The sequence below is a fragment of the Mesoplodon bidens genome (genome assembly GCF_964165515.1).
Source record: "Mesoplodon bidens genome assembly, contig: HAP1_SCAFFOLD_304, whole genome shotgun sequence".
NCBI lineage: Eukaryota > Metazoa > Chordata > Mammalia > Artiodactyla > Ziphiidae > Mesoplodon > Mesoplodon bidens.
Genome location: NW_027672087.1, coordinates 129,632 through 152,552, shown reverse-complemented (window position 1 = coordinate 152,552; position 22,921 = coordinate 129,632). Strand labels below are relative to the sequence as shown.

At 52.0% G+C, this 22,921-nt stretch overlaps 3 protein-coding genes and 2 pseudogenes across 5 annotated transcripts; all 5 read left to right on the top strand.

Moving 5' to 3' along the window:
- Nucleotides 1-4,902: 4,902 nt before the first annotated feature.
- LOC308610599 (uncharacterized protein SPEM2-like) lies at nucleotides 4,903-7,603 on the top strand (annotated as a pseudogene). Its single transcript has 2 exons — nucleotides 4,903-7,212; nucleotides 7,513-7,603. The product of its transcript is annotated as an uncharacterized protein SPEM2-like (transcript).
- Nucleotides 7,218-12,606, top strand: LOC308610598 (uncharacterized protein). Its single transcript, XM_081259673.1, has 4 exons — nucleotides 7,218-8,082; nucleotides 8,231-8,288; nucleotides 8,407-8,716; nucleotides 10,066-12,606. The coding sequence occupies exons 1-4, from the start codon at nucleotides 7,945-7,947 to the stop codon at nucleotides 11,093-11,095; spliced, it is 1,536 nt and encodes a 511-aa protein (XP_081115799.1). The 5' UTR covers nucleotides 7,218-7,944; the 3' UTR covers nucleotides 11,096-12,606.
- Nucleotides 12,607-13,031: 425 nt separating this feature from the next.
- Nucleotides 13,032-16,027, top strand: LOC308610584 (acetylcholine receptor subunit beta-like). The gene is made up of 4 exons (XM_081259665.1): nucleotides 13,032-13,661; nucleotides 14,159-14,340; nucleotides 14,680-14,842; nucleotides 15,147-16,027. The coding sequence occupies exons 1-4, from the start codon at nucleotides 13,446-13,448 to the stop codon at nucleotides 15,258-15,260; spliced, it is 675 nt and encodes a 224-aa protein (XP_081115791.1). The 5' UTR covers nucleotides 13,032-13,445; the 3' UTR covers nucleotides 15,261-16,027.
- A 543-nt stretch (nucleotides 16,028-16,570) lies between these two features.
- On the top strand, nucleotides 16,571-18,724 carry LOC308610597 (uncharacterized protein SPEM2-like; annotated as a pseudogene). The gene is made up of 4 exons: nucleotides 16,571-16,711; nucleotides 16,874-16,931; nucleotides 17,064-18,333; nucleotides 18,634-18,724. The product of its transcript is annotated as an uncharacterized protein SPEM2-like (transcript).
- On the top strand, nucleotides 18,339-22,301 carry LOC308610596 (uncharacterized protein). The gene is made up of 4 exons (XM_081259672.1): nucleotides 18,339-19,203; nucleotides 19,352-19,409; nucleotides 19,528-19,837; nucleotides 21,187-22,301. Exons 1-4 carry the CDS (start codon nucleotides 19,066-19,068, stop codon nucleotides 22,214-22,216), a joined length of 1,536 nt encoding a protein of 511 aa, XP_081115798.1. The 5' UTR covers nucleotides 18,339-19,065; the 3' UTR covers nucleotides 22,217-22,301.
- Nucleotides 22,302-22,921: the final 620 nt, after the last annotated feature.

Below are 22,921 nucleotides of genomic sequence, written 5' to 3'. Positions count from 1 at the left end.
ATGCGGAACACAGGCCCCGGACGTGCAGGCTAAGCGGCCATGGCTCCCGGCCTCGCCGCTCCGCGGCATGTGTGATCTTCCCGCACCGGGGCACAAACCCGTGGCCCCTGCATCGGCAGGCAGGCTCTCAACCACTGCTCCACCAGGGAAGCCCGGTACACTTTTGTTTTAATTATGCAGTTGGCTCTCTTGCGCTGATTTACGTTTTATTGATAAGCTCAACTGCTTTGAATTATGATGTGTTTACAAGTCTACAGAGATAAACTGGAAGTGACAAAGAAGAAAAACAAATGACAGAAAATATTTTATAATAATAAAATTTTCTTGGCAAGCAGCAACCTTTTCTCAAAGTCAGTCTTTTAATATAATTTGCTTGCTTCATATATATGGGTTTTTTTTTGTTTTTTCATATCTTTATTGATTAGTAAGCATGTTAAATGACTTGGGAGGAATCTCACTCTCTTCAGGAAATTATTTGGAATTATTGATCCAGAATGGTGACAATTCTCAAAAATGGGTCAGGAAAATCAAAGTAATAGATGGAAAAAACAATCTCAATTTTAGCTGTTGATATAACTTTTCTTAAATTTAGGGTTTTTTTTATAAATTAAGTTACTAAAACAGATGGTGGAAGGTCCATCAAGATATTTATTTTATGTATTTAAAGCATTTTACTTTGCTGTATTGAATTCCATTCATTCTGGTATTTAGGAGAATTTACCTCTTTATGAAAGAGATTTTTCAAAGTAGAAAATGATTGATGACCTTCGCTTCCAATTTTCTTCTCAATAAACTTAGTCTCTCTTCAAATGCTTCTTGTATCCTCAGTAATTGTATAAGTTTTAGAGAAAAATGCAGGTCTGGCTGAATATTTAGCACAGTACAATAAATAAAGCTTTTTTCCTTTTCAGAATATTTTACATGTGTGTCCCATTGATTCATCAGAGATTCTAGTTTTGGATAAAGGCAAGTACATTTAAAGACAATACAGCATCCCTGTGTATGAGATTGTCATTCGAATGAGAAGTGAATTTGGTTCAGGACGGTTCTTGGAATGCTTGGCATTTAGGTTATTTTAGGTCAACTCTTTGGGAAATTCAATTAGAGTATTTATTGAATGGTTTTAGTGAGCTGAATGGTTGTCATGTCATGTCATAGATGGTCTAAAACATGACTCTTATTTCTAAACTAGTTGTGTTGGTCAGATAAGGCATCTTACATGATGTATTTAATCCAAGATATTGATGGATGAGTAAGAGGCAGATCATTCTCTAGGAAGTAATTTTGGTTTTGAGAGAGGCATTCTTAGGGAAAGAGGCCTTGGAGTGTTCATTTAGAGCTGGGCAGGATTGAGGTCCCGAGAGAGGAGGGAAAGGATATTTGGGTAGAGGGAAGGGCATTGGCAGAGCCTCAGAGGCCTGACGGTTCCTGGGGCCTGTGTGGGAATGGTGGGAAAGTTGGGTTGCAGTCAGCCTGTGGGTGGCCTGGACGTTGGGTCATGAGCGTGGCCGTCAGTTTATGGGCGCCCTGTCTAGAGTGGTCTGTAACTTGCTTCCTCCCTGAGGAAGTGTGACACGCTTCTGCTAGCTGCAGTGTCTTCCCCACAGCTGTGCTGTCCATGGAGGTGAAGGTGGCCTGCTCTGCCATGGCTTCCATGCTCCTCAGGGTATGGCGTGTGAGTTATTTTAATAATGTATCAATCTGCCTTTTCTTTCTTTTGTCACGATGCATTTGCTTTCTAAAGTGGTCTTGTTTTCAGGATAATAATTGGGTTTCCACAGGTAAAATCATAATGTATGTGGCAAATTACTGACTAAAGGCAAATTACTTACTTAAACAGTGAATCTCTGATTTTTTTCTAGTAGTTCTCCTTTTGTTTAAATTTTTGTTTTGTTACTTATCTAAAGAAACTTTTGGAGGGTAATTTCTGATCAGGTGGATAGTGGTACTGTTTAGCACAGCTCATTGGTCTTCTGAAACTTTTACAAGTGCAGTCTGACTCATTCCAGCCAAGTTAATTATGAGGTATATAATTTTTTCCCCTGATGGAGACAAATGTAAAAGACAGAGATAGAGAAATCATCTTCAGTTTAGATTGAAGTAATTTCGGTTACTACAGTTTGTTCCTGCTATTTGATCACAGTTTATTTTTATTTTTTGAACTCTGTCTCTAATCAAATAAGATTTAATATTTTAGAAGTAATAGAGGACCATGACTAAACTAATAAGAAAAGTTAATTTAAGGACAAGAATTGATTTTTAAAAATATAAAAGTACATTTCATGACTTGATTTGAAGATGATCTGGTGGTATCCTTATACTGTCGCAGAAGGAAGTCCACAGTGGGACGAGAATGATGCTTACAAATCAGCACCCTTATTATCTATGACTGAAGATGTCTTAGTCCAGGCCAGTCTGCCTACCACCTCTGTGGTATACCGTTGATTTCATTTTTCTTCCAGTATTTACTTTTGATTCTGGACCAATTATCTAGCTGTGATGGGATTCTTCAAAAGTATCCTACAATTTGTATTTAGTGAACTAGTGATTGTTCTGTTTGCAGACATTCTTTCTGAGGCTCTACTCTTGCCTCGAAAACCTACATTTGCAGAAAGGGAAATGTATAGGTTTTCCTTTTCAATGTATTTATTTTTATTTATTTTTTATTTATTTTTGGCTGTGTCGGGTCTTCTTTCTGTGTGAGGGCCTTCTCTAGTTGCATTTAACAGGGGCCACTACTCATCGTGGTGCGTGGGCCTCTCAATGCTGCGGCCCCTCTTGTTGCGGAGCACAGGCTCCAGACGTGCAGGCTGAATAGTTGGGGCTCACGGGCTTAGTTGCTCTGCAGCATGTGGAATCTTCCAGGACCAGGGCTCAAACCCGTGTCCCGTGCACTGGCAGGCGGGTTCTTAACCACTGCCCCACCAGTTATTCTTTTTAAAGAAAAATTATTTCCTCATTTGTTTTTCTGTGATGATGCCTTTATTTATTTTTATTATTGTTTATATTTTGCTGTGTTGGGTCTTTGTTGCTGTGCGTGGGCTTTCTCTCGTTGTGGCATGTGGGGGCCACTGTTTGTTGTGGTACGTGGACTGCTGATTGTTGTGGTTTCTCTTGTTGTGGAAAACGGGCTCTAACTGTGCGGGCTTCAGTAATTGCAGCACCTGGGCTCAGTAGTTGCATCACACAGGCCCTAGAGTGCGCGGGCTTCAGTAGTTGCGGCGTGTGGCCTCAGTAGTTGTGGCTCGCGGGCTCTAGAGCGCAAGCTCAGTAGTTGTGACGTACGGGTTGAGTTGCTCTGTGGCATGTGGGATCCTCCCAGAACAGGGCTGGAACCATGTCCCCTGCACTGGCAGACGGATTCTTAACGACTGCACCACTAGGAAAGTCCCAGACTTTGATTTTCTTAATGACAATTTTGAAGAGTCCTGGTTCACGTATTTCATAGACTTTCCTTCAACTTGGGTTTGTGTGATGTTCTCCTCATGACTGGAAGGGAGTTAGCGTTTTGGGGAGGGAGATGTTTACTTTTAGTATTTTGTTTCATCTCTATCTCTTGGCTTTTTATATAAGATATTCAATGCATTTAGATATGTATTTTAAAAAGCAGGCTTGTAGACTATTATTTTATAATCTGCTTGCTATTTTGTAATCTGCTTGGGATGATGGTTGTGTGCTTTTTTTTTTTTTCAGTACGCAGGCCTCTCACTGTTGTGGCCTCTCCCTTGGCGGAACACAGGCTCCGGACGCGCAGGCTCAGCGGCCGTGTCTCACAGGCATAGCCACTCCGCGGCATGTGGGATCTTCCCGGACCGGGGCACGATCCCGTGTCCCCTGCATCGGCAGGCAGGCTCTCAACCACTGCTTCACTAGGGAAGCCATCGCCCGCAGTTTCTCTCTCGGCTATTCTGCTGGCCCGCCCTTGTCTCAAAGCCATGGTAGGAAGACCTGGGTGCGGTCCAGGGCCTTGAAGCCGTCTTCTCTGGGGGTCTGGAGCTCAGGAACAATTTAATCTTCCTACGCCCAGCTGAAGGAGGACTGGCAGTTTGTGGCCATGGTGGTGGACCGCCTCTTCCTGTGGACCCTCGTCATCTTTCTGGATGCCACGTACCACTTGCCCCCTCCCGACCCCTTTCCTTGAGGACGAGAGGGCCGAGACCGAGGTCCACGGCCACTTGAATTGAGAGTTTCATAGTACTCTCAAGTCCTATCCCTTCGTGCATCTTAACTCCTTCACTAGGAGTCCAATCCTCTCCTCATTTCGTTTCTAGGGAGGAAGCCCAAGTGGGACTGGGCAGCTGGGGACCTTGGGCCCACCTGACATGCACTATCTGCTTATTTACTCTTGCTTCTTGAAGAAGCCCCATTGGATATTCACATCTAGGTTGGCAATGAATGGAACAAAGAACAAGAACTAGATTGTAAGCCTTCTGAGGGCAGGAACTATGGCTGTTCACTGTAATATCCCCAGCACCGAGCACAGATCCTAACCTATACAGCCGGTACCTCTGATTGAATGAAGAGGGAAATTATGTTTTCTGTAAGGAAATACACTAAGTAATAGTGCTTATGTGGGCATGTTGGGACTAGTGGTCGTTTTTTCTTTGTTTTGACCTTTCTGTACTTTATTGTATTTTGTAATATGTATTATCTTTAGGATAAGAAAAGGTTCTTTCTAAAAGGATGCATTTGTAATGAGGATAAAAAAGCACACTGTAAAAACCTCAAGTTCCAGCTTTGATGCTCAAACTTTGGACAAGCTACTAAACTGCTCTGTGCCTCAGTTTCTCCATCTGTAAAATGAAGCGAATAATAGTATCTGCCCCCTAGTCTGAGGATCATATGAGAAGATGAGAACAAAAGCATTATACAGTATACGTCAGAGGTTACAACCTGGTGTGTTTTGTGTGGCCCATGTTGTTGGCCAGCAGAGTTTAAAATTTGAATTGGTTTGCTACTTTTAAAATGTGGATATTTCACAGAGCAATTTGGATTTCTGGCTTCCCTTGAAACTTTTTAAGAACTGCAGGCTAGTTCTAAGAAGCCCAACAGGCTACGTAAGCGGTCCTAATGTCTTGAACAATGAAATGGAGGAAATCCTATATGCATGATCCAGTCACTATGAAGACTGTCTCTCATCTGTAGCAACCCTGCTTGCAAATCAAGTTAAGCAAGGCCCCATGGAGACAGAAGGACAGACTGAACTCTGGGGACTAGGCTCCATGTAGTGGGAGCCGAGGGCAGAGACGGCCACCTAAAGGACCAGCTGAGTGGATGAAAGATTGGACAACTCCGCATTGTGACTCCCTGCAATGTGCCTCATTATGACCATGGTCCCTCACCTGTTGGGGGGTGTCCCCAGGTCCTGGCATGAGTGCAGTGTGGGTCAGGGCCGGTGGGGTTGGGGGGGTGGGGCGTCCCACGGCTCAGGCGGCCCTAGGACCCGCCCACCATGGAACAGCAGCTCTGGTATGACAACCTGGGGTGCTGCCATCAATACCAAGAAAGTACCCAGAATGCGGAGGACTTCCTACTCCTGTTGCTGGGCATTGTCATTCTTGTCAGCATTGGGATCAGCATGGCAACTATGGTCAGCGATGGTTGGGGATCACCAGTAGGGGTGAAGATGGCTGAGGGTGGGAACCAGCTGCAGCCTGCACCTCCGTCTGCAGGAACGGTCTTGGCTGGGAGTGGTGGTGAGGGTAGAGAGCCTGGCCTTCATTTTCACCCACCCCACCCCACCCCACCCCAGATATGGCATGGGCTCCAGAATGCCTTAGACAAGACCATGTATTGTATTATTCAGAAAAGTAACTACAGAAGACAGCTAGGAGGCACCCCGCCTCGCCATTCCCAGGGCCCTAGAAACCCAGGCTCCCAGGTTCCCAACCCTGAAATCTTCTGACAGTTGCCCTGCCCTCACGGACTCTCGACTCCCACAGATGAAATCTCACAGGCTTGTGAAAGTTCCTCCAAACATCCTCCAGCCAAGGCCCAAGACATCCACATGCACTGCACCCTGGACCCTGTGGAAGTGAGAATGGCCCGGTCCACTTGCTACTCCTCGTCCTCCTACCACCATCTCCGCAACCGTAGCCGCAGCTGCAGCCGCCACCCCTGAAGCCACCAGGGGAGGCCCAAGAATTTAGAAAATTCCCCTCCAGCTGCTCAGGCTTCCGTAGGCCGCATCGCCTCCACGGGATGTCACAGCTGCCTCCGATGCCCTCCTTTAGCTGGGAGGACCCGGACTCCTACCTGGAGGAGGAGGACCAGCTTTCCTTCCCACAACCCAAGTACCCGTGGGGGTGCTGGGGAGGGCTCTACCGGCAGATGGGTCTGCCCTCCAACGTGGGCCTCTGGGGTCGACAGGGTGGGATCCTGGCCATCCAGCCACCAGCCTGTCTCTACCTGTCGCCCGAGCTGCACCGCATGCCCAAGCGTGTGGAGGCCAAGTCTGAGCTAGGGCTGCAGTCCTTCGGGGCCCCTTGCTCGCCATCCCGCATCTGGGGCAATGTGGATGCTGACCAGTGGACCTCGTCTCCACCACTTACCCGACGGCTGCCCCCTAACAGCTCGTGGGTCCCTGGGGGGCACAGAACTTACCCCTCAGGGGGCCATCTCCCGTATGACTCCTGGGATCAGCGGCGGCGTGGTCTGGAGGGCTCTGAGCCTCCATCAGCTCTGGTGCCTCAGGGCTACCGGCCCGAAGCCTGGCAGCGCAACTCCCCACCGGCCCACGGGCGGAGCCTCCACAGCTGTGCTCACAGCCAGCCCAACCACAGCCCGCGCCACTCCACGGGACACTTGAACTACTCCCGGGATCCCCACGAGGTGTGGCGCTGGGCGGCCGAATGGGCAGAGATGCTGCCTGTGCGGCACCCTCTGGCCGCCTCCGCCTCCCTCACGGTGCTGGCTGAGGCCTCTACCAGCGGGCCTCGGATTCCAGCTCAGCGCTGCTCCTCCGCCCCTCCCAGACTCTGCCCGACGTCCAGGCTACCGAACACCCTCCACCCCCGCCCACCTTCATGCCACTCAGCCGGAACCCAGGGGGAAATGCCAACTACCAGGTGTATGACAGCCTGGAGTTGAAGCGGCAAGTGCGGGAAGCCAAGCGCGGGCCAACTCGCTGCTACCTTCCACCTCGGCCTCGAGGCCCTCTCTGCACGGAAGCCAGGCTGGGAAAATGAACTGGCCAGCAGCTAATGGGGGCGGGTGGGGAGCGGCAGGGCATGGAGAGAGGAATAAAGAGCGCCATGGTCCAGAAAACATTGGCGGTCTGTGGCTTGGAAGCGCCACTCCTTCTGCCAGCTTGGGTCCCTGCCTTTGGCTTCCTGCAATAAGAAGCCAGTGTCCCCTTCTGGGCCTGAGGGTCCCCTTGGTTTAGTGGCCACAGTCCTGCCAGCAGGCCCCTCCTGGTCCGATACCATGCACTAAGTAGATCTGCAGCTGCAGTCTCCACACCACTGGTCTCTGGGCACCTCCTCTGTGTCTCAGCTGTCCCTGTCCCCAAAGAGCCTCAAACAAGAAGCTGCTTCCAAACTGGGAGGTTCCACATCTGGGCAGGTCCAGCTCCACAGCCAGTGAAGGGCATGAAGAAGGCTGAGGCTCTGGACTCCAGCCAGGCCTTCCGCAGGGCTCTGAGGCCAAGGTCTTTCTAGTCTCAGGAGGGGCCAAGAGATGGAATGTGACATTTGAACAAGTGAGTCAGTGGGCGGTGAGCGAATGTTTGACACCTCGAGGGGAGGTGTGCCGGCCTCCGGGCCCTGTTTGGCTGTCCAGGCTCAGCTTACCTCACCCGGGGAACCATGGAATGCCACGCCTGGCCCTCCTTTTCGTCCCCCTCCCTCACTGTGACGCCACCACCTGCCCCATTATGACCCAGTCTGTCTCCCAGTATACATATATGGAGGCCAGCGGACCCAGGCAGTCCTGGGACCCCCGGCCATGGCTGAGCAAACCCATTACCTAGCCGAGGCGTGCTCTGGCACCACACCCAGGAAATGCCAAGACCTAGGAGACTCAATTCTTCTGATCCTGGTCAGCATCATCTTGCTCAATGTGTGGATCAACGTGGTGACTCTGGTGAGGGCAGGATCTGGGCAGTGTGGTTGGGGGAGCCCTGGGGTCTTGAAGGGGCTGAGATGGGATGGCTGCTGCAGTGTGGCCGGACAAGGGTTGGATTTCAGGGCTCACCCTGATCCCGAACTCCACGCTCCCTTGCTTCCCTCAGCTCTGGATGCATCTGAAGAGATTCTTGCGGGCAGGTTTCAACCGTATTTTCCCCAAAGGTAAGTGGGCGCCAGTGTGGCCTCAGGGGATGTGGGCCTGTCCCCTTTCTTCTATCCCTGCCTTGATTCTCAGCCCCTCAGGAACCCAGGCCCTGTCCCATCTCGCCTTTCCCTGCAGACAAGCAAGCCAGCTGTGGAGGCAGCCATCGCATGTGCTGCTCCGTGGATCCCAAGAACCTGTGTTCAAGAGTTTCTCCCCGCTTCCACCATCGCCCGAGCTTCCTGCACAGGCACCCAAACCACCTTGAATCCTGGATACCAGAAACAGATGATGAGACGGCTTCTAAGTGCTGCTGGATGCCGCCGCAGTGTGGACGGGCTCGGGCTTCCACGGAGGCTCCACGGGGACTGTGGAAGGAGGGGGTAGTGGGAGCTGGGGAGGCCCCTCCGTTCACAGCCTTAAAGTCCAAAGCCACCTTTAACTCCAGGTGAGAGACATCTTCCAAGCTCCGCAGGATAAGCAAGGTGGACGTGGTTCCACTCTGCCTGCCCCAAGAGAGCAAGACTAAGACCCCAGACTATGACTCAGCCCAGGCCCCAGCCCGGGCCCAGACCTGCCCCCCAGTTCAGCTCCCTGCACATTCTCCTGCCAAGGCCCAGACCTTCTCCTACAAGCACCCCTCTGTGCACGCCCCACCTCAGGCCCAGACTTGCTCCACACTCCACCTCCCTGAGCACACTACCCCCCAGGCCCAGACCCCCTCACCAGCCCTCACCCCTGAGCACAGCCCTGCCCAGGTCCATGGCCCGGAGCATACCTCAGCCCATACCCCAGCCCAGGCCCAAGCCCAGGCCCCCTCACATGCCTCAGCCCAATTCCTGGGCCACACTTCTCTCTGCACCCTGACCCATGCTCATCTGACCTATACCCATGCCAACACTCTGGTCCCTCCCCCAACTTCTGCCCCTGCTACTACTCCTGCCCTAGCCCCTACACCAGCCCCTGTCCCGATCTCTGCCACAACCTCTGTCCCAGCACTGGTCATGGCCCTGACGACCCCTCCAGTCCCTTCCACCACCCGTACCCCCATCCTAGATTCTATTCTCTCTACCTTGTCTACCTTCGACCAAGGCCTCTCCTCTGGCCATGTGGTCTACTATGCCCGCAGCATAAAGCAGAACTTATTCCATGTGTGTCCCCCTCAGAACTCTGGGTACTCCAGAAATGACTTGGGTACCCTCTCCAGGCCCCAAGAGGGGCATGGTCTGGTGAGCTCTGGTACAGCTGAGCAAACACTGAAGCAATGTAGTGGGGACAGTGCCAAGCCCTCCACAGGGTCCATACTGGGTTACGTGGAGTTGGGGACTATGGAATGGAAGATCCCAAATGATGCCAAAGACAAATTTGTACAGTCCAAGACCTTCACTCACTGTAGCTCCCACCCTTGCCAGTCTGAGAAGAGAAACACGGATCCCCAGACTCCAGTCTACCCCAAATTCCTGGTGTACTCCAAGGATGCTGCACCTTCTCAACCTTGCTTCCATTCTCCGACCAGTGCCCAGAGCTCACCATGCACCATGCCTCCACCATGCACTCTTTCTCTGCCTCTTGTTTTCCCAGATCCTTTGTCCTTCATCAACACAGCAACCACCAGAAGCCCTCCGCCTTAATACAAACCCCCACCTTTCCCCCAACCTCCAAGTCTCCTCAGTCTGTCCTCTCTCCCCAGGGCCCCATCCCTCCCCAGTTATCCACTACTTCCCAAACCCCAAACCAGCCCCAACCCCCAGAACTTCATGAGAGTCTAGGTCTCAACCAATGCTCTGTCCTCCAAAGGACCCCAGGCCTTACCGGAGACACAGGCCTCCCCAAGAACCCAGGCCTTGCTCAAGATCCAGGCCTCCACGAACTTCGAGGCCTTACCAAAGACCCTTACCTCTGCAAGAATCCAAGCCTTTCCCAAGACTCTGACCTTCAGAAGAATCCAGTCATTACCCAAGATTCTTGGCCACAGAAGAGTCCATGCCATGCCCAAGACTCTGCAGTCAACAAGAGCTCAGTCCTTTGCCAGGAGTCTGATCTCCATAAGAGCCCAGGTCCTGTGCAAACCGCTCGCCTCCATAAGGGCTCAAGCCTTACCCGAGACTCCGGAGACTACAAGAATCCAGGCCTGACCCAAGCTTCTGGAGTCTGCAGGAGCCAAGGCCTTACTCAAGATTCTGACCTCCATAAGAATCCTGGCCTTACCCAAGATGCTGGAATTTACAGGAGCTCAGAACATACCCATGACCCTAACTTCCACGAGGACTCAGGAATTAATCGAGATCCTGGCCCCCATAAGGGTCCAGCCCTTACTCAAGACTCTGGCTTATCCAAGAGACGAGGCCTCCATAACAACTCAGGCCTTATCCCAAACCCTGGCCTCCACAAGAACCCTCTAGGAACTGACTCTGTCCAAGTTTTGGGCCCACGTCAGACCCAAAAGTCATTTATATCTGAGACAGTTCCTCGAAAGGAGGATGCAGGGCAGCACATACCATGGACTTCTGTCCCACCCAGTCACAACTCCTGCTCTGCCAAGGCTCAGGGGGCCTACAATGACCTGCTAACCTCCTCGCAGCGAACAGGCAGCCAAGCCTGGGTGTACCACCCGATACCATCCCCCCAGCCTGCCAGAACTATCGCCAGATGTCTACGCCTCCCAAAACCAGCAGGCACCCGGCTAGGGCATGTGGTCTTTGATGCCCGCCAGAGACAGCAGACAGGGTCAAGTGCGAAGCTCTGTCTCCCAGGCGCCTTCATAGGGCCACATCCAGCTGCCGGAGTCCAGCTCCAGCGAGTCAAGGGATACCCGAGGGATAGATAGCGTCGGCGAAGGAAATAAATCTATTACACTTCTTAAAGTATCAGCATTGCATGTTTCTCTCTCTTCTTTATTGTTTACAATCACAGGTTTATATATTGTAGTTGATTACATTACCAGGTATGTGACCAAACAATCTTAGCACAATCAAACCTCAAAATGTTCTATAAAGATTTTTTTTTAAAAAATATATCCCCTAGTTTCTAGATGTCCTATTAAAATATTTCCCAAGTTCCCATTAATCACAGGTTATTTCTTAGTAACCAAGCCAAGCAGTTATATGATTATTTTAGTTGTAAAAGTTGAAGCTACTTGTTCCTATTTCTCTTCTTGCATGGGCAACCTTTTACAATGGTTCCACGAAAATATTTACAATGTACCCTGCATGCCCTTTCTCGTTGTTTCCTTCAACTGAGACAGTGCTTTCTCCCTATCCTAGCAACTAATTCTGCTCTAGGCATTTGCTTTTCTAGAATTAATCTTCCTTTATAATAGAACCATAAATTTCCTATGTGATCAGGAACTCCAGCCCATGGCCATAACTCCATACTAGAGGGTGTTTTTCATAAAAAAAATATCCCTTTAGTTCCAGGCTCTTAATTCTTTACCCATTTCCCTGGGTCTTTAGTGGGTACTTCCCATTCTGTGGTAGTTTCAGGAGGGGGAGTCCTAGAGGAATTTTTCTTTCACGTGGAGCAACATCCCCCCAAAATTGCCCCTATATTTAAACTTATTATCATAAAACATAACAACAGAGCTGTAGTCCACCTTCCTGGCACGGCGCTGCCTTGCAGTTTCGCCTTCCGTTGCTTCATGACTTTGTCATGGTGCAATGGCTCCAGGATGGCTTCCAACATCCAACAACTCACCAGAGACCATCAAGGAGTGGGGATATCAGTGTGTGATGAGAAACTTAGAAAAAGAGGGGACAGATAAGCATGAGGAATAAAGAGACAAGAGAAGTGTTCTGTGGACTTTTGAGGACATCCAACCCAGCCCCATCCCACAGGGCCTGATGAGGACCTAAACTATCCCTGCTTTCCCTCCATCGCTGTCTAGCTAAATCCGTTATCCCCAAGGCCCTAGAGCTGCACTGTCAATTACAGTAGCCACTAGCCAAAGGCCTATTAGAATGTAAATTACTTAAAGTTAAGGAAAATTAATTCTATTAAAAATTAAGTTAAAAAGTTAAAAATTCTCTTCCTCAGGGAACAGAATTTCCCTGACATCCAATTCTGTTCCCTGGCAGTCCAGTTGTTGGGACTTGGCGCTTTCACTGATGTGGCGGTGGTTCAATCCCTGGTCGGGGAATTCAGACCCCGCAAGCTTCATGGCTTGGCCAGAAAAAAAAAAGAAATTCTCTTCCTCAGTGCCATGATCTTCTAAGTGCTCAGTAGCCACATGGAGCTAGTGGCTACTGCATTGGACGGCACAGATTTAGAACATTTCCATCATCATGAAAAATGCTATTGGAGAGCAGTGCTTTAGAGTTTAGAGCAATTTTCCTTTCCCTGTCACCCACGCCCAGCATCTTAAAGCTCCCCCAGAGCGCAGAGAACTTAATTCTTTTTAGGGTGGCTCAGAAGCCACCCTCTGGGGAGGAGGTAAGATGTAGGGATGGACACCCAATGCCTGATTTCCCCAGACTGTGAGAAAGAGCCCAGGCTTCAGTTTTCCTCATCTGGTCTCTTGGGTCACGACCAGATGTATGCAAACTTGCCTCCCCCATTCTGGGCTGTGTTTGGGGCTCTTGGTTGATCTGATTTACATTTTAACGGGATCAATGTGGCTGCTCTGTTGAGAACAGTCAGCAGGGGGGACAAAGGATGAAGCAAAGAGGAGGCCTTTGTAATAACTCAGATCTGAGGTAATGGTGGCTTGTACCAGGATGGTAGTGGTAGATGGGATAAGTCATCAGTTTCAGGATATATGTTGAAGGTAGAGCCAATAGGGTTTGGTATGGATTGGATATGGGATGAGAGAGAGGAGAGCTGAGAATGACTCCAAGGGATTTGGCCTGAGCCACAGGAAAGATCGAGTTGTCATTTATGACCTGAGGAAGACTGTGTGGGGAGTCGGTGGTGAGGGAATTAAGTTTTGGACATGTTAAGGTCGAGGTGTCTATTGGACACCCAAATGGAGAGGTTAAGTAGGCAGGTGGATACAAGTGTGGAATTTAGGGGAATCAGTCCAGGTTGGAGGTATAAATGTAGGAGTTATTTGCATGCAGTTGGCCCTTCCAAAAGCCTGTCCTTGAGTGGGCTGGAAACACGGTCACTGATTATGCCAGGGAGATTGCTTTCTGGCAAAGCCTAATCCTTCCGCCTTCCCCTCTGTCCCCCAAGTAGAGCAGATGGGGCTCTCGATCTTTGCCCTGCTGACCCTTACTGTGTTCCTGCTGCTGCTGGCAGACAAAGTGCCTGAGACCTCCCTGTCTGTCCCCGTCATTATCAAATACCTCATGTTTACCATGGTCCTCGTCACCTTCTCAGTCATCCTTAACATCGTAGTCCTCAACCTGCACCATCGCTCACCCCACACCCACCAAATGCCCCTTTGGGTCCGTCAGGTAAGAAGATCTCCTCTCCAACCTGTGTTAACTCTCAATCCTAGTATTTGGCTTTTTGTCCAGGTATCGCTCCTCACTCCCACCAACTTTCAACCTTCCCTTTCACAGACCTGAGGGAGAACTACAACTCCTGGTAGAGTGTCAAAGTGCCAAGGTCTTTGGGTGTTGAAATGTTGCCCAATTAATTTTATCCTCCCATCATTAACATTGCGTAGATCCCAGACTCTCTTCATCAATACTTCTCTCCTTCGTGGGTCCCAAGGAAGCATTCTCAGGGTTAGGTACTATCAGGGTGGAAGCCCTCAGAACTTTTCTTTCCAGTCAGGATGCCTCCTAGCCCCCTTAAGGACTCTTGGGCTGTGTAGTTGCATTTCATCTGTGGGATGCATGCACGCATGCGCAGGAATGGGCACGTGCCGTGGGGGTGGTTGGCGGCTTCCCTTCTGGTCTGAAAGCATAAGAGCCCCCTCCAAGACGGCTCTTCTTCTACTCAGCAGATCTTTATCCACAAACTCCCTCCGTATCTGGGTCTGAAGAGACCCAAACCTGAGAGAGACCAGATACCGGAGCCACCTCCTATACCTCTCAGGGATTCTCCAGGAAGTGGCTGGGGTCGGGGAACAGATGAATATTTCATCCGCAAGCCACCACATGATTTTCTCTTCCCCAAACCCAACAGGTAGTATCTACTCCCCACGGCCCACGTAGAAGGGAGAGGGAGAACTACAGTTCCCAGAAGACTGTGCGGAGGCAGGCGTCCTAAGCTCTCAGAGGATGTCGTGGTCGAGCATCATGGGAGTTGTAGTACCCCTTCTGTTGCCCACTTTGCGGGGAGGTGGGAACTAAAGCGTAAGGGAATAGGAGGAATTGCGGAAGGCTAGAGAGGTCGCCGCTGCTGAAGAGAACCTGAAGGGCTCTCTCACGTTTTGAAACCTGGATGGGCGTTGGAGGAGGGAGCTGGGGCGGGGCCTAGAGCACCCACGCAGGCCGTCTTTGTGCCCCGGTCGTGGCCAAACAGACTCGCCTCTTCCACGTTCCAGCCTGAACTGTCTGCCCCGGACCTGCGGCCATTTATCGATGGTCCAAGCCGGGCTGTGTGCCTGCCTCCCGACCTACGGGAGGTCGTTTCTTCAATCAGCTACACCGCTCAACAGCTGCGGGAACAGGAGGACCACGAAGCTGTGACTCCAAAGAGGGTGGGTTAAGGCAAGGCCTGGGTGGCCTTGGCTCCACCGGCAAACTTAGGCTCCGCCCCCAGAACTCGATTATTTTTCTGATTGGAAGTTTGCCTCACTTGGTCCCGCCCCCTGGCTTCCCACTTGTTCTTTACTCACATCCGTCGCCCGCAGTTTCGCTCTCTGCTATTCTGCGGGCCCGCCCTTGTCTCAAAGCTGTGGTATGAGGACCTGGGTGCGGTACAGGGCCTTGAGGCCGCCTTCCCTGGTTGTCTGGAGCCCAGGAACAGTTTAATCTTCCTACCCCCAGTTGAAGGAGGACTGGCAGTTTGTGGCCATGGTGGTGGACCGCCTCTTCCTGTGGACCCTCGTCATCTTTCTGGATGCCACGTACCACTTGCCCCCTCCCGACCCCTTTCCTTGAGGACGAGAGGGCCGAGACCGAGGACCTCGGCCACTTGAGTTGAGAGTTTGATAGTACTCTCAAGTCCTATCCCTTTCTGCATCTTAACTCCTTCACTAGGAGTCCAATCCTCTCCTCATTTCGTTTCTAGGGAGGAAGCCCAAGTGGGACTGGGCAGCTGGGGGCCTTGGGCCCACCTGACATGCACTATCTGCTTATTTACTCTTTTGCTTCTTGAAGAAGCCCCATTGGATATTCACATCTAGGTTGGCAATGAATGGAACAAAGAACAAGAACTAGATTGTAAGCCTTCTGAGGGCAGGAACTATGGCTGTTCACTGTAATATCCCCAGCACCGAGCACAGATCCTAACCTATACAGCCGGTACCTCTGATTGAATGAAGAGGGAAATTATGTTTTCTGTAAGGAAATACACTAAGTAATAGTGCTTATGTGGGCATGTTGGGACTAGTGGTCGTTTTTTCTTTGTTTTGACCTTTCTGTACTTTATTGTATTTTGTAATATGTATTATCTTTAGGATAAGAAAAGGTTCTTTCTAAAAGGATGCATTTGTAATGAGGATAAAAAAGCACACTGTAAAAACCTCAAGTTCCAGCTTTGATGCTCAAACTTTGGACAAGCTACTAAACTGCTCTGTGCCTCAGTTTCTCCATCTGTAAAATGAAGCGAATAATAGTATCTGCCCCCTAGTCTGAGGATCATATGAGAAGATGAGAACAAAAGCATTATACAGTATACGTCAGAGGTTACAACCTGGTGTGTTTTGTGTGGCCCATGTTGTTGGCCAGCAGAGTTTAAAATTTGAATTGGTTTGCTACTTTTAAAATGTGGATATTTCACAGAGCAATTTGGATTTCTGGCTTCCCTTGAAACTTTTTAAGAACTGCAGGCTAGTTCTAAGAAGCCCAACAGGCTACGTAAGCGGTCCTAATGTCTTGAACAATGAAATGGAGGAAATCCTATATGCATGATCCAGTCACTATGAAGACTGTCTCTCATCTGTAGCAACCCTGCTTGCAAATCAAGTTAAGCAAGGCCCCATGGAGACAGAAGGACAGACTGAACTCTGGGGACTAGGCTCCATGTAGTGGGAGCCGAGGGCAGAGACGGCCACCTAAAGGACCAGCTGAGTGGATGAAAGATTGGACAACTCCGCATTGTGACTCCCTGCAATGTGCCTCATTATGACCATGGTCCCTCACCTGTTGGGGGGTGTCCCCAGGTCCTGGCATGAGTGCAGTGTGGGTCAGGGCCGGTGGGGTTGGGGGGGTGGGGCGTCCCACGGCTCAGGCGGCCCTAGGACCCGCCCACCATGGAACAGCAGCTCTGGTATGACAACCTGGGGTGCTGCCATCAATACCAAGAAAGTACCCAGAATGCGGAGGACTTCCTACTCCTGTTGCTGGGCATTGTCATTCTTGTCAGCATTGGGATCAGCATGGCAACTATGGTCAGCGATGGTTGGGGATCACCAGTAGGGGTGAAGATGGCTGAGGGTGGGAACCAGCTGCAGCCTGCACCTCCGTCTGCAGGAACGGTCTTGGCTGGGAGTGGTGGTGAGGGTAGAGAGCCTGGCCTTCATTTTCACCCACCCCACCCCACCCCACCCCAGATATGGCATGGGCTCCAGAATGCCTTAGACAAGACCATGTATTGTATTATTCAGAAAAGTAACTACAGAAGACAGCTAGGAGGCACCCCGCCTCGCCATTCCCAGGGCCCTAGAAACCCAGGCTCCCAGGTTCCCAACCCTGAAATCTTCTGACAGTTGCCCTGCCCTCACGGACTCTCGACTCCCACAGATGAAATCTCACAGGCTTGTGAAAGTTCCTCCAAACATCCTCCAGCCAAGGCCCAAGACATCCACATGCACTGCACCCTGGACCCTGTGGAAGTGAGAATGGCCCGGTCCACTTGCTACTCCTCGTCCTCCTACCACCATCTCCGCAACCGTAGCCGCAGCTGCAGCCGCCACCCCTGAAGCCACCAGGGGAGGCCCAAGAATTTAGAAAATTCCCCTCCAGCTGCTCAGGCTTCCGTAGGCCGCATCGCCTCCACGGGATGTCACAGCTGCCTCCGATGCCCTCCTTTAGCTGGGAGGACCCGGACTCCTACCTGGAGGAGGAGGACCAGCTTTCCTTCCCACAACCCAAGTACCCGTGGGGGTGCTGGGGAGGGCTCTACCGGCAGATGGGTCTGCCCTCCAACGTGGGCCTCTGGGGTCGACAGGGTGGGATCCTGGCCATCCAGCCACCAGCCTGTCTCTACCTGTCGCCCGAGCTGCACCGCATGCCCAAGCGTGTGGAGGCCAAGTCTGAGCTAGGGCTGCAGTCCTTCGGGGCCCCTTGCTCGCCATCCCGCATCTGGGGCAATGTGGATGCTGACCAGTGGACCTCGTCTCCACCACTTACCCGACGGCTGCCCCCTAACAGCTCGTGGGTCCCTGGGGGGCACAGAACTTACCCCTCAGGGGGCCATCTCCCGTATGACTCCTGGGATCAGCGGCGGCGTGGTCTGGAGGGCTCTGAGCCTCCATCAGCTCTGGTGCCTCAGGGCTACCGGCCCGAAGCCTGGCAGCGCAACTCCCCACCGGCCCACGGGCGGAGCCTCCACAGCTGTGCTCACAGCCAGCCCAACCACAGCCCGCGCCACTCCACGGGACACTTGAACTACTCCCGGGATCCCCACGAGGTGCGGCGCTGGGCGGCCGAATGGGCAGAGATGCTGCCTGTGCGGCACCCTCTGGCCGCCTCCGCCTCCCTCACGGTGCTGGCCGAGGCCTCTACCAGCGGGCCTCGGATTCCAGCTCAGCGCTGCTCCTCCGCCCCTCCCAGACTCTGCCCGACGTCCAGGCTACCGAACACCCTCCACCCCCGCCCACCTTCATGCCACTCAGCCGGAACCCAGGGGGAAATGCCAACTACCAGGTGTATGACAGCCTGGAGTTGAAGCGGCAAGTGCGGGAAGCCAAGCGCGGGCCAACTCGCTGCTACCTTCCACCTCGGCCTCGAGGCCCTCTCTGCACGGAAGCCAGGCTGGGAAAATGAACTGGCCAGCAGCTAATGGGGGCGGGTGGGGAGCGGCAGGGCATGGAGAGAGGAATAAAGAGCGCCATGGTCCAGAAAACATTGGCGGTCTGTGGCTTGGAAGCGCCACTCCTTCTGCCAGCTTGGGTCCCTGCCTTTGGCTTCCTGCAATAAGAAGCCAGTGTCCCCTTCTGGGCCTGAGGGTCCCCTTGGTTTAGTGGCCACAGTCCTGCCAGCAGGCCCCTCCTGGTCCGATACCATGCACTAAGTAGATCTGCAGCTGCAGTCTCCACACCACTGGTCTCTGGGCACCTCCTCTGTGTCTCAGCTGTCCCTGTCCCCAAAGAGCCTCAAACAAGAAGCTGCTTCCAAACTGGGAGGTTCCACATCTGGGCAGGTCCAGCTCCACAGCCAGTGAAGGGCATGAAGAAGGCTGAGGCTCTGGACTCCAGCCAGGCCTTCCGCAGGGCTCTGAGGCCAAGGTCTTTCTAGTCTCAGGAGGGGCCAAGAGATGGAATGTGACATTTGAACAAGTGAGTCAGTGGGCGGTGAGCGAATGTTTGACACCTCGAGGGGAGGTGTGCCGGCCTCCGGGCCCTGTTTGGCTGTCCAGGCTCAGCTTACCTCACCCGGGGAACCATGGAATGCCACGCCTGGCCCTCCTTTTCGTCCCCCTCCCTCACTGTGACGCCACCACCTGCCCCATTATGACCCAGTCTGTCTCCCAGTATACATATATGGAGGCCAGCGGACCCAGGCAGTCCTGGGACCCCCGGCCATGGCTGAGCAAACCCATTACCTAGCCGAGGCGTGCTCTGGCACCACACCCAGGAAATGCCAAGACCTAGGAGACTCAATTCTTCTGATCCTGGTCAGCATCATCTTGCTCAATGTGTGGATCAACGTGGTGACTCTGGTGAGGGCAGGATCTGGGCAGTGTGGTTGGGGGAGCCCTGGGGTCTTGAAGGGGCTGAGATGGGATGGCTGCTGCAGTGTGGCCGGACAAGGGTTGGATTTCAGGGCTCACCCTGATCCCGAACTCCACGCTCCCTTGCTTCCCTCAGCTCTGGATGCATCTGAAGAGATTCTTGCGGGCAGGTTTCAACCGTATTTTCCCCAAAGGTAAGTGGGCGCCAGTGTGGCCTCAGGGGATGTGGGCCTGTCCCCTTTCTTCTATCCCTGCCTTGATTCTCAGCCCCTCAGGAACCCAGGCCCTGTCCCATCTCGCCTTTCCCTGCAGACAAGCAAGCCAGCTGTGGAGGCAGCCATCGCATGTGCTGCTCCGTGGATCCCAAGAACCTGTGTTCAAGAGTTTCTCCCCGCTTCCACCATCGCCCGAGCTTCCTGCACAGGCACCCAAACCACCTTGAATCCTGGATACCAGAAACAGATGATGAGACGGCTTCTAAGTGCTGCTGGATGCCGCCGCAGTGTGGACGGGCTCGGGCTTCCACGGAGGCTCCACGGGGACTGTGGAAGGAGGGGGTAGTGGGAGCTGGGGAGGCCCCTCCGTTCACAGCCTTAAAGTCCAAAGCCACCTTTAACTCCAGGTGAGAGACATCTTCCAAGCTCCGCAGGATAAGCAAGGTGGACGTGGTTCCACTCTGCCTGCCCCAAGAGAGCAAGACTAAGACCCCAGACTATGACTCAGCCCAGGCCCCAGCCCGGGCCCAGACCTGCCCCCCAGTTCAGCTCCCTGCACATTCTCCTGCCAAGGCCCAGACCTTCTCCTACAAGCACCCCTCTGTGCACGCCCCACCTCAGGCCCAGACTTGCTCCACACTCCACCTCCCTGAGCACACTACCCCCCAGGCCCAGACCCCCTCACCAGCCCTCACCCCTGAGCACAGCCCTGCCCAGGTCCATGGCCCGGAGCATACCTCAGCCCATACCCCAGCCCAGGCCCAAGCCCAGGCCCCCTCACATGCCTCAGCCCAATTCCTGGGCCACACTTCTCTCTGCACCCTGACCCATGCTCATCTGACCTATACCCATGCCAACACTCTGGTCCCTCCCCCAACTTCTGCCCCTGCTACTACTCCTGCCCTAGCCCCTACACCAGCCCCTGTCCCGATCTCTGCCACAACCTCTGTCCCAGCACTGGTCATGGCCCTGACGACCCCTCCAGTCCCTTCCACCACCCGTACCCCCATCCTAGATTCTATTCTCTCTACCTTGTCTACCTTCGACCAAGGCCTCTCCTCTGGCCATGTGGTCTACTATGCCCGCAGCATAAAGCAGAACTTATTCCATGTGTGTCCCCCTCAGAACTCTGGGTACTCCAGAAATGACTTGGGTACCCTCTCCAGGCCCCAAGAGGGGCATGGTCTGGTGAGCTCTGGTACAGCTGAGCAAACACTGAAGCAATGTAGTGGGGACAGTGCCAAGCCCTCCACAGGGTCCATACTGGGTTACGTGGAGTTGGGGACTATGGAATGGAAGATCCCAAATGATGCCAAAGACAAATTTGTACAGTCCAAGACCTTCACTCACTGTAGCTCCCACCCTTGCCAGTCTGAGAAGAGAAACACGGATCCCCAGACTCCAGTCTACCCCAAATTCCTGGTGTACTCCAAGGATGCTGCACCTTCTCAACCTTGCTTCCATTCTCCGACCAGTGCCCAGAGCTCACCATGCACCATGCCTCCACCATGCACTCTTTCTCTGCCTCTTGTTTTCCCAGATCCTTTGTCCTTCATCAACACAGCAACCACCAGAAGCCCTCCGCCTTAATACAAACCCCCACCTTTCCCCCAACCTCCAAGTCTCCTCAGTCTGTCCTCTCTCCCCAGGGCCCCATCCCTCCCCAGTTATCCACTACTTCCCAAACCCCAAACCAGCCCCAACCCCCAGAACTTCATGAGAGTCTAGGTCTCAACCAATGCTCTGTCCTCCAAAGGACCCCAGGCCTTACCGGAGACACAGGCCTCCCCAAGAACCCAGGCCTTGCTCAAGATCCAGGCCTCCACGAACTTCGAGGCCTTACCAAAGACCCTTACCTCTGCAAGAATCCAAGCCTTTCCCAAGACTCTGACCTTCAGAAGAATCCAGTCATTACCCAAGATTCTTGGCCACAGAAGAGTCCATGCCATGCCCAAGACTCTGCAGTCAACAAGAGCTCAGTCCTTTGCCAGGAGTCTGATCTCCATAAGAGCCCAGGTCCTGTGCAAACCGCTCGCCTCCATAAGGGCTCAAGCCTTACCCGAGACTCCGGAGACTACAAGAATCCAGGCCTGACCCAAGCTTCTGGAGTCTGCAGGAGCCAAGGCCTTACTCAAGATTCTGACCTCCATAAGAATCCTGGCCTTACCCAAGATGCTGGAATTTACAGGAGCTCAGAACATACCCATGACCCTAACTTCCACGAGGACTCAGGAATTAATCGAGATCCTGGCCCCCATAAGGGTCCAGCCCTTACTCAAGACTCTGGCTTATCCAAGAGACGAGGCCTCCATAACAACTCAGGCCTTATCCCAAACCCTGGCCTCCACAAGAACCCTCTAGGAACTGACTCTGTCCAAGTTTTGGGCCCACGTCAGACCCAAAAGTCATTTATATCTGAGACAGTTCCTCGAAAGGAGGATGCAGGGCAGCACATACCATGGACTTCTGTCCCACCCAGTCACAACTCCTGCTCTGCCAAGGCTCAGGGGGCCTACAATGACCTGCTAACCTCCTCGCAGCGAACAGGCAGCCAAGCCTGGGTGTACCACCCGATACCATCCCCCCAGCCTGCCAGAACTATCGCCAGATGTCTACGCCTCCCAAAACCAGCAGGCACCCGGCTAGGGCATGTGGTCTTTGATGCCCGCCAGAGACAGCAGACAGGGTCAAGTGCGAAGCTCTGTCTCCCAGGCGCCTTCATAGGGCCACATCCAGCTGCCGGAGTCCAGCTCCAGCGAGTCAAGGGATACCCGAGGGATAGATAGCGTCGGCGAAGGAAATAAATCTATTACACTTCTTAAAGTATCAGCATTGCATGTTTCTCTCTCTTCTTTATTGTTTACAATCACAGGTTTATATATTGTAGTTGATTACATTACCAGGTATGTGACCAAACAATCTTAGCACAATCAAACCTCAAAATGTTCTATAAAGATTTTTTTTAAAAAAATATATCCCCTAGTTTCTAGATGTCCTATTAAAATATTTCCCAAGTTCCCATTAATCACAGGTTATTTCTTAGTAACCAAGCCAAGCAGTTATATGATTATTTTAGTTGTAAAAGTTGAAGCTACTTGTTCCTATTTCTCTTCTTGCATGGGCAACCTTTTACAATGGTTCCACGAAAATATTTACAATGTACCCTGCATGCCCTTTCTCGTTGTTTCCTTCAACTGAGACAGTGCTTTCTCCCTATCCTAGCAACTAATTCTGCTCTAGGCATTTGCTTTTCTAGAATTAATCTTCCTTTATAATAGAACCATAAATTTCCTATGTGATCAGGAACTCCAGCCCATGGCCATAACTCCATACTAGAGGGTGTTTTTCATAAAAAAAATATCCCTTTAGTTCCAGGCTCTTAATTCTTTACCCATTTCCCTGGGTCTTTAGTGGGTACTTCCCATTCTGTGGTAGTTTCAGGAGGGGGAGTCCTAGAGGAATTTTTCTTTCACGTGGAGCAACATCCCCCC